This window comes from Channa argus, chromosome 4, assembly GCF_033026475.1.
Source record: "Channa argus isolate prfri chromosome 4, Channa argus male v1.0, whole genome shotgun sequence".
In the NCBI taxonomy this organism is placed as follows: domain Eukaryota; kingdom Metazoa; phylum Chordata; class Actinopteri; order Anabantiformes; family Channidae; genus Channa; species Channa argus.
Window position 1 is genome coordinate 22,641,818 of NC_090200.1, and position 14,795 is coordinate 22,656,612.

The following is a 14,795-nucleotide window of genomic DNA, read 5'->3' on the forward strand; positions in this document are numbered from 1 at the left end:
ACCCTGACTTGGTCGAGTCTAAAAAACACTCCATTTCCCATAAAGTAACCAATTTGTTAGACCCTCAGTGTTAACACCAATATTTATCAAACTCATACACTAGGAAACTCTCACCAGTGTTACAGAGGAAGCCTCCTGATGAGGACTAACTGACCTAGGAGTAAAACTGGTTGAGTGGCTCTTTAAGGTGATGACTCTATTTCAGTAGCACAGCATCTTAACATATATCTTCTGAGATTTAATTAGATTTGACACAATCCAGGTAACAGAACTGTTCCATCATCTGTCTGCTTCTCAAGTTTTAGACTTTGAACAGGTTGTAGCGCTGCAGTGTCTCTACCTCTATGTCACATGGACATAAATAATGGATGTTCGAAAAATAATTACAGGCCTCTAGGATGCCAAGCAGGTTAGCGAATGTACGCAGCAGAAATCCCATTGCACTGATACAAACCAGAAGGGAAGAGATGACTTAGCTGTCATTTCATTTGCTGATAAGAAAAAGCCATTATTTTGCCTTTTTTCTTCAACCACAGAAAATGTATCTCCAAAGAAGAGGCCAGATATGGGTAAATAGTGACTGTTCAGAGAAATTATTCTGATGAACTCAGGCAGGGACAGGCAGCAGAGTGAAAAATTATGCAGACTTTTGACCCAAAACAACTAAACACCTCAAGCAACTTCTTTAACTATTTGTCAGGTTAATTACCCTCTTAGGCTAATTATTTTACTGACAGTTAGATGTTGAATCATGACGTATTGTTATTGTAAATCATAATCATGTTGTCAAAAAGATCTAATTAAAAACACTCAAGAAATATCTCATAATCTACACTAAAAAATTCCTGTGATTTTGCTGCTATTTCTCTCTTTGTTTTACCTGCAATACCACATTTGTTCTGCTGACTTCCTCTCTTTTGTTCCATCCTCTTAGTATCTTAATGATCCAATTTTTTTTCTTGTTTCTTTCAGCCAAGAATCTCTTATATGCTGCTCTGGTAAATATAATTCTCTACCTTGTTCTTCTTTCTGGTCTCAACATTTCATTGACTACTGTTGGTGAGACTCAATTAAAGCAAGCGAAAAAAAAAAAAAAATAGGATTAACAACACACACTTTTACCCCCAATGCCCATGAGGCTCAATTTATTCTGAGGAATCCTCAGCCTGGAAAAAAAATGTGATTGACACCTCTACCCTTCATTGGGATGTAATCTTAATCTTTAGCACTCAGAGATCTAATTAATTAGAGGGAATCTCATTTCCTCAGTAATGCAACTGGACAGAGGCATGATAGGGGAGGGAGAGAACGCAGGAGGAAGAGGAGAAGGAAGCCGAGGAGAGGAAGTACTAATATACAAGGTAAAAAGAGGCGTACACTATTTCATCAATGCCTGTGAACGGTGTCCACTTTGTTCATTTCGGGGGAAGAACAAGAGAACGTGAGGTGGTTGGGTTCACACCAACTACACTGTATCGATTAGACCTGCCAGAACTCTGGCTACTGGCCATTACTTAAGGAGGTACTGCAGTAACACTATTTATAATGGGATCACTTGGTAATGTACTCAAACACTTTACTTTCTTTTCTGGGTTGAAGCCATCATCTATGTGTGAGGAAGTATCTGATTGTAATTGGGTTTGTTTTCACGCTGTGCGACAAACAAAGTGTGTAAATTTAACTCCTTTAAAAGTCAGTCACACTAATCTCAAGTGACTCAAATGTGCAAATAAACTGAAAACTACTGCAAGTGTGCATTTACTATGTGTTCAATATAACGAGCTCGGTTCACAACTCAGGCAAAGATGACTTAACGGGTTTGATTAAATGTCAGTGCACAGCAGCCTCAAATACAACAGCAATAGCAATAGAAGCCAGTGTCACTGCAATTAATTGCTTTGTTGCAGCAAAATAGACAAATCTGGCTGGTGGGGAGGCTTATGAATTCCAGGCTTGCCATTAATCACTGCAGAGCACAAGCCATAATGCACTGACCGTCGTATGAACGGACGTGCAAAAACACCCAAAGCGCACATTGGCTTCCAATCATGACGGTGCATCTTATATTGAGACAAAAGAATACAAGGAAAGTCATCAAATGCTAGATAAAAACGTAAAGACCTCCTCCAGGCAAAAATGGCTCTTGCTTATTGGGCCTTCACTCAGATTTTTTACCTTAACTGTTGAAACACAATGTCCATGTGTAGATCTTGATTTCACAGTCATCAGTTCCCGTTAAACGTATATACATAAACTATACCGTTTAATGTATAACACGTGAGGGCTATAAGACATCACAACTAGCTATGAATCAAAAGTGAATTGGAAACTTAAAAGCTTCAGTGCACATTCACTACCCATCATTATCTCAATGTTGTAGGAGGGCATGTTGCATCCAGCAGTTAAAACAGCTGTGTTTTTAGTGGGTGTGTTTTCATTAAGTCTTGATTTTTCGATTAGGGAGATGGGGTAGATGTGCTTTTACAGGCCCTGAAAACTTGTTACCATAATTTGCTCCATTCTTTGAGTGAAGCTTAATATTTTCTGACAGAGATAGAACAGATTTATTTCACAGAAAACTGTTCTGTGATCCTCTTGCTGTTTTAAAGGAGGATGAGACTCATTTGGATAAAGATGATATTGTGTATTTCCAGACACCAACCAGTGTTTAGCAACATTTGACTACTGACTGCTGACTGTAAATTAAATCTGATCAAAGCACACAACACTAATAAAACAAAGTAGCTTGGAGCGATAAACTTAAGTAGTTCCTGATAATTAGCTTAGTGAGTCATAACCTATAATTATTATAGATATATATGTGAGATCTGAGACATTTGCAGATAATTTAAGAATCTTTACCTAGGATTGTCCCTTGTGTGTCTTAAAACCTGCCCGGTGAAACAAGAACCATGCCAGGCCAAGTGATTCTTCGCCTGAATAATAACCGAGCAAGTTAAACACCTTATATAACCATGTATTACATCAACAATATTTCGTCATTTTATAGTACAATCATCTATAAATAAAATGTTTCCACAAAGCATTTACACAATAAAACTCCCACTTTGGGCCTAATGTCTCATTTTAAACCTCTCTGTCTTCTAGATCTCCACTTATATAGAGAATTAATTCTAGGAGATGATGCCGGTCTAGAAACAAAACAAAACTGACACACACACAGACACACACATAGACACACACACGCACACACACACACACACACAGGCAAACACTGCAATAGGCACAGTTGTTACTCATCAAGTAAACTCTCAATTAAGAGAGTAAAAGCCAGTTACCACTGCTCTATTTACATGCACATAAGGTTAAATAAAAACCCATACCAGACAAAAAATCCTGTATTGACTATTTTCAAAGGGTGAAACACTAATGAAAAGATGTTATACTACTTCACACACTGTAGTTCATGTCTACACAGTATTATAGTTTTAGATCCTCTCAGTTCTTGCAGACTCACAGTGCACTTCTTTTTTTTTTAATAACCTCCACACAACTCTGAAGCTATTGGCTGCATATATGGTGGGAAAAAAAGCAAAAAACATTTCGCAGATGGTGAATAGAAAGGCCAAAGTAACTTTATTGTTGTTGTTATGAATAATATAACAATGCTGTTGCTAAAAATTGCTCTCCACCCTGCCACCATTACTGCACCCATGAACCTTCCAACTGTCTCATTGCTCAATGAAGCTGCTGATTGGAGGCTGCATCTTTTACCAGATATTGAACTGGCACTTCACTCTGTCACTGATCATTTGTCGCTCTTGTTTGCCACCTCAGAGGCATTACTGCACCTCTTCATTCCTATGTTTCAATGCTTCTTCATCAGCTCTGAGGGCCTATACAGTACCTTTGTCCATACTTGCCTGCAACTCTCTCCAGCCAGCTCATCTACTCACACCTGTCCAATCTCCAGATCATAATAGGGGAATGAAAGAAAGTTTATAAACTGAAGTGCACATCAGATCAGCTGTAATGAAATCTTATCAATGTGTTCCCTGCACTGTATTATTTGCATATAAATGACATAATATAATAACTCTCTGGCCTCTACCTGGAAGGAGTAAATATTTCTCTGTCTGCTTCGTCTTGTTGCAGTGACACGAGGAAACGAGACGCTAATTGAAGAGAGGAAAGCATCTTTATGTGACGACTGACATTCAATTATGTTTGGGGGATCAGATTAGGTGGTGGCCCCAGAAATGTTTGAAAACAACATTCTGCCGAGTGGCAACTCTGAAGGCAGCCGAGAATGTAATTTGAATGGCTGTTTGAGGCCTGTGCTGAAAGGCGCTGCTCTGAATGGAATCACTATGCTATGACCTGCAAGTAATTGGATGTCCAGAGTGAAGTGTTGACAGAGGAGGGGAGGCGAGGCTGACAGAAAACAAAAAAGAGATAGACACTGAGGCAGGGAGACAAAGAGAGAAAATAACACAAAATGAAAATAAGCAAGAAAACAAAGTGATGAACAGGCAGGGCGAGGGTGGAGGGTGGGGTGGGGAGTGGGGCACAACAATGGGAGCAGAGAAGATGAATGCAGTTTTCCTAAAGAGTGTAACCTGCCAAAGATTCAGTTGTCATTCATCACAGCGCAAAGGCATGTAGCCTCTCCGGCCACCGAGCCAAATAAGCCATTAGACAGGATACACTTTCCTATCAAACAGCGTCAAAAACCTGCCAAGGGTGCACCAAAAAAAAAAAAAGAAAAAGAAAGAACAAGATCCTTTTACTTCCAGCCATCATTATATGTTATACGGCTGATCAGGGATAATTGTGTACATTCATCCATCTACCTGCCTGCCTGGAGTTATACTAGTTAAGTAAAACATAACAGATGATGTGAACACGTTTACAGCGCAGGGACCAGGAAAGTAAGCGCTTAATTTACAGACAACACACAATCAAAGATAATGTGCTGACAGGTGATCCATTTTCCTTAACAAGAAATATAACCTGTCCTGACAACACCAAGCTTTATCTTACAACAGGCTGTGCACTGTTCAACTGAATCAGACTGGAGAATTACTCTTTCGGGGGATTGTAGTTTTCAGGTGCAAATCTTTTTTCCAACAGTGATTGTTGAGCACTACTTTTCTATCTGAAAGTCACCTTTAGGTTAAAAAAATAAAAAATAAATAAAAATTGTACTATATTTGTTGTTAAGATGTGCTTTCTGTCTGACAGAAAAAAAGGATTTAACAGGGAGTCACAACACATCTCCATAGATGGAGGGCGTAGAAATACAAAACTCAAAATGAACAAAACTTGCTGTTTTATTTGGGTATAAACAACACAACACCCCCGACCCCAGCCGATAAACCCACAAATAAACACACACACACACACACACACACAGACACACGCACACACAGACATCCATTTTATCTCCATGTAATTCACCTTTGTAGAACATGGAGGGAGATGGAGGGGTCGGCCGACTTCATCGATTGGCTATCCTTAGCAGTGACAGCTCCCAGATTGGCCAGAGAGCATTAGGGAGTCAGAAAGTCACACTGCCATTAGCAGTCTGTCCTCTCTGGTTACAGCCTGCCCACACACGGACACTCCATAAACTAAAATAGATTACAGTGACTGATGTATGTGTGTGTGTAGCGAAGACATATGTCTGTGTTTGTGTGCTTCCCTGGGAAATGTGATCACTCTGTCAATGTAATGTAACTTCAGATACATTCTACATAAAGCTCAAGTCAATAATCTTAACATCTTCCTTTTTTCATCTTATTCAGTGTGTTATAACCTCCCAGAACATCCATTCCTATTTCTGTGGGGCAAACTTACATCTTTCTTCGTGACTGTATCCACATCTCGGTGGGAACTGTTAAACTGTTCATAATTATGTCTTAGAAAGTACAGTATAAATCACACTATATAAACACACATAACAATAGTGGCTCTAAATGTGCTGATTTGAATATTCAAGTTAGCATTTACTGGTCAAAAAATATGCTCTGAAGTCACAGGTAAAGACAAATAATTACACTTTAGCAGTTGTACTTTTTTGGTGTTTTACACCCGTTATTGTTTTGCATCGCAGCTAAAAATGGTCAGTCAAGCATTGTATTTTATAAATAGAATGCAAACATCATTCTCAAACTCATTCCAGTGTCAATTGGGTTGACGTCTGTAACTGGACCACTGTGTGAGGAGGATTTAGTTTGTTTGAATCCATTTTATAGTATATTTACTTTGATGTTTAGGGTCAGTGTGCTGCTCACATCACCCATCTTCTACTAAGCTCCATCTGGTGGACACCCACCCCAATATGTTGTTGTTATATACATTACTTATTCATTGATTTCCTTCAATGATGACAAAGCTGTAAAGTACAGTACATCTAGCAAAGCAGCCCCAGATCATGATGCTCCCTCCTCACCTCTGGAGTGATCTATTTATGGTGTTATGCATCCTTTACTTTGCTTCTGTGATGTCCTGCTGTGGACTCCTTCTGCTACCACGTGCCATGATTTGTGTATTGGGCTCATGATCAGACATGTTAATCAGCTCCAATGATTTCTTTAAGCCATTAGCTTCTACTGTTTGTTTGGGCTTTTTTGTTTTCACCTTAGTGAGCCTTCTGCCTTTGGGGTCATTATAGCTAGGCAACTCTCCCACTTGCAGCGTGACTGGAAGGAGTATGAAATCATTTCCATTCATAGACAGTTTGTCTAACTGCAGGGCTGATAATTCTCTAAAACCTTTGCAACCCTCTTCAGATTTATGGAAATCAAACATCATTTATCATAAACCTTCCACGATCACCTTGTTGCTAGGCATTTTGTGGAAAAGCAAACATATTCTTTGTGTTTGTTGTTAAGTCCAAATAGCTTTAACTCACATGTATAATTTGGTTCCATTGATTAGACTCCAGGTTTGCTAACTTCTGACTCCAATTAGCTTGTATTGATATCATTAGCCTGGAGGTTCACATCCTTTTTCAGCCTACTCTGTGAATGTTTAAATGATGTGTTCAATATCAACGAGATCGATACAAAGGTATGGCTGACTAGTTTAAAAAATGTGTATAATTGTTTTTCAGATGTAGACCTGATCACATTTTAAGATACATTGAGACATTCCCGGTGATACTTGTTTTTTTCTTGCTTTTGAATCAAAAGGGTGAAGCTGATATGTTCAGAGAAGACTTGTTATTTTGTAGACTAGAGGTAAATTTACTGTGTCCCCCTGTCTGCCATCCTCCATCCTCCCAGCTCTCCTTGTTTCTTTTCTGATTCTTATCTCCACTCCAGTTCCCAAACCTTTGTAAAGGATGCATTACATTTGGGCTGTTACTGTGGGAGGTGGTGCATGAAAACTGTGAAAACCAGTGTTAGATTGATAAATCAACTAGCTCAGATACAGGGATTATGGTTTCTTAAGTGTGCAGTATCAACAGGAATATGAATATACTAACATGTTCTCATCCTACAGCATCAGATAATGACGCTTCCCAAGGTGTCAAATTGTACCTGCTTTGTACGTCCTTTAGTGTCTCCTATTGACCCCAAAGGTTCCCTTTCACATCACTTATCAATTTTCTAGTGGTGCCACCATTTGACACCAAGTGAAACAATTTTACATACTGTACACACACAGCTGCATTTTTTCCTTATGGTTGGGGAAACAATTTTAGGATACATTTAAGTTAAGAGATAACAGGTGTTATGGGTAGACACAAAAATTTCAGGTTTGGGATGAGTCAGACAAATCACATAAAAAAAAGGCTACAGACAGTGACAACATCACACACATTAACTATGTGTTACTATAGTAACCACATGTGTGACATTGTGCAACAATCATCATTAAGCACACAATGTTTCCTGCTGGAGTCAAAGGGTTTCCATTGTACTTCACTGAAAGCAAAAAAAAAAGGAAAGCAGGTACCTAAGGGTCAGCACAAAGCAGTGCTTTTTGATGCTTGGGGAATGAGAACTGACTACATAAACTGCACTATGGGTGTTTCTGACACCTTTGCTGAAATTCTGTTTACTCCAAACAGCTAATTAACGCATTTAAACTCAAAGATACACACACTTCACATCAGGAAAAAAAATACAAATCAGGAAAACATCTCCCAACATAACTCTGCATACTGCATCTGCCACACACTTGGCCTCATATTGGCTAAAAAAGGCTGAAGCCTACTTATTAAAAAGACTGAAAAATCCAACCTTTTATGTCCTCTTTCTCACTATGAGTCAAATTTATCAAAAAAAAAAAAGGTTAAGGCTATAAACCCTTAGCTTCATATATTGATATTTCTGGTCTAATTTAACATCTATCTGCTGTATGATAAATAATTGTGTTATCACACTACACAGCCTTAGTTTGTACGTAGACATGTTCACTTGTGAGAAAACATGGACAGAAAAGATGAACATTTTCTGCAAAGTAGACTGATTTACATGGAGAGATTTACATGTGCATCCAGTGAAAGGTGTGAACACTCCACCCTTCTCTCAGACTTATGAAAATGGCCTCATCTCTGCAGCAATATTAGCTGTCAAAAATTATAGCTTGCCATTGATCCAACAGTGTTGTGTGTCAGAATAATATAAGACATTGAAAGGAGATGTGTCTAAAGTAAAGTGAGGAGAAAAACACAGAGCGGTGGAATAAATGTGCATATCAAGACAGGATTTTACGCCTCAGAGAAAGCACTAGAGGGAAAATCTAACTGATTTCAATGTGACAAAATTGATTTTCCAATTTTCTCCGGATTGCTTTCTGCCTCCCCGGGGCAGGTGAGGTGTCTATCCAAATACACTTAGAGCTCCACCTGAATTACTGTATGTCTGAGGAATAAGGGGAATGCAGGGGTAAGGATTCTCTCGCCTTTTGTTTCATCTTTCGCTGGTGTGTTAACCCTTCCCTTTTCTCTCTCTGTGTCACACATATACTGCGCACATACGCTGGACATTGTGTCTTCAGTAGCTACACTGTGGATGGCAGATGGATTCAATGGCTGACATAATTACAGTATGTGAATGTGCTGAAGTGGCTGGTTTAAACATTTCTCCAGATGTAGAATAGGGTGGAGTTTAAAACTTATGCCTTTTGCCCTTCTATTTGGCTCTGCTGACTGACTGACTGACTTTTTTCTTTCTTTCCATTAAACAGAGATGCTGCACAGCGGTTGGACTATTGCTACAACCCCAGAGGACGTTTTGGAAAAACCTGGTACACTAATAAGATATTGCAGCATGTGGATTAGCAGGATAGATACTTGTAGATACAACATAAAGACAATCTTACATGGTGCTTCAGGCTTTTACTGCTTTGAGTTGGCCACATCTGCCATCATGTTAACACCGCAGCGGGACACTATCACAGACATGGATTAGTCACAGCTATTCGGCAGTTTTATAAAAGAAAAATTACCATATTGGTTTGTGCATCTTTCTCTTTGATTGAATTTGAAATGCAGAAGGTTTCATGGGCTGCAACATCTAGTCGTGTGGTATAAAATCCCTCTTTACACACAAAGAACTGACCAATTGCTATGAATATCACAGAAAACACTTCAACACCATGGCGCTCATTTCTTTATTTCGTTTATGGTGGCTGAGGGGCTCAATGGAACAGTCCTGCTGATCAGATTTTGACAGGAAATGCTGTATAACACAGAGGAAAAACAAAGTTAAACCTCTGGTACCCACCAGCTCCTTTGTCACAGCCGCTATACTTCATGAAAAAAGAAGAAATACACACAGTGTGACTACCACCTAAGGTGCTTAACACAGTTTAAGTAAAAAAAATCAAGCAGGACTCCAAATGTGATGGGCCTAAATTGACTAACTTGGGTTTCATGTCTTTGTGTGTTTGAAGGACTCATTAATAACTTCAAGAGTTTATCACCTATGGAGAATGAAGTGAAAAGAAGAATCTGCTTTTTTCAATGATTTACTGAGGCCACAAACATGCTGCCAATTTGGCTATGTGCCTTCTTCAAACAACCTGTTAGTAGCTGTAATAAATCTTGGCTGCAGATAAGTGGAAGAGTGCTGCATTTTTTTAGAGTTACCTTTCGAATATTTGGTAAAGGATATACTATTTCTATTCTACAAGAAAAACCATAATAACCAACACCAAACATTTCAATCATTCAATCTCTAGCCAATTCACAAAAACCGTATAAAGTTTTCACTTCATTGATTACGTCTCATTTTACCATACTTTTAATCAATTACACCTCTATTAAACAATTTACTGTATGTCTGGGAGCGTCTCATCAGGGTGGTTAGCTGCTATGGTTCCAGCAGTTCCGGATGGGAGGTTTTCAGCCTGGCTTGTTGGACACCACCAGAGCCGGCGAATGAGTGTGTATCACCTCAATTAAACTATGCGCTAAGTGTCTGACAACAGCTAATATTCCTCTTCCACCAGCGAACCCAATCAATGTTCCGGCATTCGTCACCCTGCTGAAAAAGCAATCATCCCGTTGTCTCGCTCCGGTTAGATGGGGAAATGGAGAGGCGCTCATCTGGTTTCTGTGCCTGCTCACTGCAATGCACAAGTGCTCATTCTCACAAAGTCACATATTAAAACTTATAGATGTCATACAGCGCACACACAAAAGCAGACTTTTGACTCTGCTCACTGTCAGCATTAGTGACAAGTTGAGACAGAGATGATATAAAATAGAACAGGCTGCATCTCAGAAATTATGGCAAGCTTAAGGCTTGTGACAACGGTCTGTCCAGCAAAAAGACACACTCTGTTTCATTTGGTAAAGGACCATCACTCAGTGCAGAGTGATACACCACACATACACAAACACACGTTTTCCAAGTTAACCTACCTCTCTGTCAAGTAATGTGGGCGAGATGACAGTGACTATGTCGCCTTTTTCTGCATCAATGTAGAACATGTTCGGGGACGGCTTGTCTGGCGACTGCCTGACGATGTTGTAGCGCAACACAGCGTTATCTGTGGCAGGGTCATCAGCGTCAAATGCCATCATTGTCATCACTGTAGTCCCTAGAGAAGACAGTAAAGGACAGGGTTGAGTCTAAACTCTAACTTATGTGACAAAAAGAGAGCTAAACTTTAAACTATTTTTTGCATGAATATACAACACAGGAGCAGCTTCATTATATTATTCTATTCGGTTATATTATATAGGCAAACAAAAAAATCAGGCACCAGATTAAATGTATTCAATCTATGCAAATTTTGAGGATTTCCAATATTATAAAATGTAATAATTACTTGAATATATGCTCATGTTAACTGTGGTGTTTTGCACTTTTGTCACTGCTATGTTCACCCAGCCAAAGTGACCCTGGCTTCTTGTCTACATGATGTTTCCTATGTATTACATTCGATATTCATTGTGTTTGGGGTCATAAAGTTGAAGTAATCATGGCAGCGGATGTGTGAAAAGCACAATTACAAACTACTGCTGCCCAGAAAGACGCTTTAAAAGTTAGCCTTTCCTATTTATGCGTTTTCTCCCTCGTGTCAGCTCTAACAGCAGGGTACATTTTATTTGTTAATGAAAACAAAAATGAAAATCCTGCTGGCTGCAGCTGAGCTGAAATGGGAGGCAATCCTTGACACACCCTCAACCCCCAATCTGTCTCTCTTGTGATGAGATACACTTGGACTGATTCAGCAGGACACCCACTCAATCCACACATACAGATATGTACACATAAATGATAGGTGCATCAATTTGTGCGCACAAACACACACACGCACACACACGCACACACAGGACATTTCTCTCTGGGGTAGCATTTCCCACATCTCCAATGTGGGCAGAAGTGTCTATAAAGTGAGAATCCATTGAGATCCTCATGTTCTTGCTGTCATCAACTCGCAGTCAGAAACCTCAGGTTAAAATATCATCAGCTGAATACCTCCTCCATGTGTTTACATTTTAAGTTTGACACAATCTCAGAGAGATGCATTCTAATGAGGCGGTGTGTTTGGGACACAGATGGATGCTTCAGATAAGGAGGGGATGTTTAGTACCACTCTAGAATGTACAGCTGATAATTGTGTGTGTGTGTATGTGTGTGTATGTAATTTGAAGCGATTTACTTAAATGGTGGGGCTGTCATTTTTTACCATAGACAACTGTAATCAGTACATCTTGGTGGCGTTAATACAATGTAATTCTAAAAATGACACCTAATCAGTGTGGATGTCGATGTTATTTTGCTTCTGCTTTCATTAATATTTAACAATGTGGGAGCTGGGAAAGATGCCTATAAAATGTTATGCTTGGTTGCCTGGGTTACCTTACATAAAGCTCATTCTTTTCATTCCTGGAATTATTAAACCTACTGAAGTTGTGTGTTTTCTGTCAAGAAATACTGTGTGATTCTTGGAACTGTGTGACTGTGTGGAGTACTGAATACCAGTACCACGAAGCATGGCGTCAACGTCGATCTCTTTTCATGCTTCTTTTTAATACCCGACGGTACTTTTGCACAGTACATTAGCTCAACTACTCAAATAAGACACAAACGGGAAACAGGAAAATATGAAAAGTCTACATTAAATAATGATGGCTTAGTAGCAAACGTCTTTAGTCTGTTTGAAGGTAATGGGGGCAGAGCGGTTTGGGTTTCATCCCCTTGGCATTTGCACTTCAAGGTGAACCATCAGTGGTTAAGTCAACTGGTAATCCTTCCTCCAGAGAATAATTACACAGTCCCATCTCCTTCATTACCTATACTCTGTTCCATTTCACACCTTGAAAGCCACACTGTTACAGAAGACTTGTTGAGCGTGTGCACAAACACACATGAACACACACAGGACTTTTGCACACGGCTGCACCAACCAGAAGCAAATTAGAGCGGTAAAAACGATGACTAAATTGGTTATCTTGAACAGATTTCACTAAATCGTGATCGCATTTCACCAGCAAACCACGGGTCTCTTGAATGCAACACAACCATATTTATGCACATTACTATCCTTCTCACATACTAAAATTCCCTGAACAATTGAGTATCATGTGACCAATATGCCTTTGTCATCAGTACAACACAGCCATCAGCATCGATCACCTTACATAATAAACATTGTGTAATGGGACAGTGGAGATGGCTATAACTTTGACACTGATGACTGCTGCGTTTAATCAGAACATGGTATCATGTGGGTGGCCTCTTTGAAGACTCATTGTCCTCTCTTATCAAGTCTATTCTCTGCCACAAGCCAGGGCTCAATCAATCTCAAGTGCAGTGGATGGTTACATTGTGGGATGGATGTGGATGCTCAGGACTGCCATTACCTCGCTATCACCTGGACTCATCTATTGTGCTGCTGGATGACACCAGCTCAGACTGGATGAAGAAAAAAGTGATGTCAGAAAGTCTGTAAACACTGCTTGATGCATGTCTGTCAAGTGATTTGTGTGGTCTTCAGTCAGAGAAAAAAGGTAAAAAGGAACACAGAGCACGTGGGGTAAAACATCAACAATTCATTCACATGAGAAGACAAAATGTCTGACAAAGAAAAAGAAAGCACACACAGATACACATGTTGTGGAGTGATTTAATCGCACAGGCTGGTGTGACATGATGCTGCTGCCTCAGCTAATGCTTATACCTTTCTCAAATACCAAGGGAAATCAGTGGGGGCCGGCAGATCTGTGGGTGCCACCAAGGAACTGACACAGTGTGAAAAGCCCAGATGGAGCAATATAGAACATAGTCAAGACAGTAGAAAGGGTAAATGTGATGCTACTAGGTGTTGGAGTGGAGTCCACTGTGTTTGTGCGTGTGTGCACATACACACTCAATACATCACAGTGTATCTATGTGAGTGTGAGCGACTGGAGTTTCATTTAAAATTATCCACCAGGTACAATGTTTCAAAAGCTGAAATGGGATTTCTATTAATCAGACTCAGTCAAGTGACTAAAAAAGGCCAAGAACAGATCCATTCTATTTTCAGGTGTGAATCAGATCAAAGGAAGTTCAAAGAGGAATAATCTTATCCCTTACCAATACTGCTAAGATACATGATGATGGATTACAAGCACATATTCATAAGAAGCAGAGTGTAGTGAAGAGGTGGTAGCAGAGATAAGTACATGAAAATGTACACTCATCATTTCTTATGATGAAGAAAGAAGGAAAACAGTAGCACCTTTTTAAAAACTGAACTTTGTGTCAACTTGCAATTGCTGTCCTAGCACCTTTTTGCAGTCTTAATATTGTATTTCTGTATTTATAAACTTTATTTACATTATGTGAAAAGTCTGGATGTTGTGTAAAATGTAAAGAAATGGAGAATGCAAGGATTTGCAGATTATTTATTGCCCACGGAACAAAGAAAGCAGTGGTTGAAACTGACAAGCTTTGTCACTCTGTGAAAGACTGTTTGGGCAAATATTTGAACAATTTAAAAATGAATTTGAGAATTTCATCATCTTCAGAAGGTCCGGAGAAATCTTTGTAAACAAGGGACAAGGCTGTGAACCGATACTGAATGGCTGTAATCTTCAGGCCCTCAGACAGCATTCCATTAAAATAGACACAATTCTGTAGCGAAAAACACTGGATGGGCTCAAGAACCCTTCTGTGTGTTTAGGGTAAAATGATTTCCACTTTCATTTGCTTTTGTTTACAAGCACATAACATATGTGTGTATGTGTTATAAACAAATATAAAAAAGATAGGTAACTCTTTTAAGTAATACTTTAAAAGTAAGTTCACCTGGCAAACAGCAGCAATTAATATTTTGCCCATCTAAAGGCCACCTACATAGTTTGGGTAATTTCACATGCA

At 39.3% G+C, this 14,795-nt stretch overlaps 1 protein-coding gene across 2 annotated transcripts in view; it reads right to left on the reverse strand.

The window, feature by feature from the left end:
* Positions 1-14,795, reverse strand: part of cdh13 (cadherin 13, H-cadherin (heart)) — a 307,186-nt gene that overhangs the window by 93,953 nt on the left and 198,438 nt on the right. For both annotated transcript variants that reach the window (XM_067502516.1, XM_067502517.1), the window contains one exon: positions 10,844-11,022. In XM_067502516.1, coding sequence (XP_067358617.1) covers positions 10,844-11,022 — 179 coding nt within the window. The remainder of the gene's footprint in view (positions 1-10,843; positions 11,023-14,795) is intronic.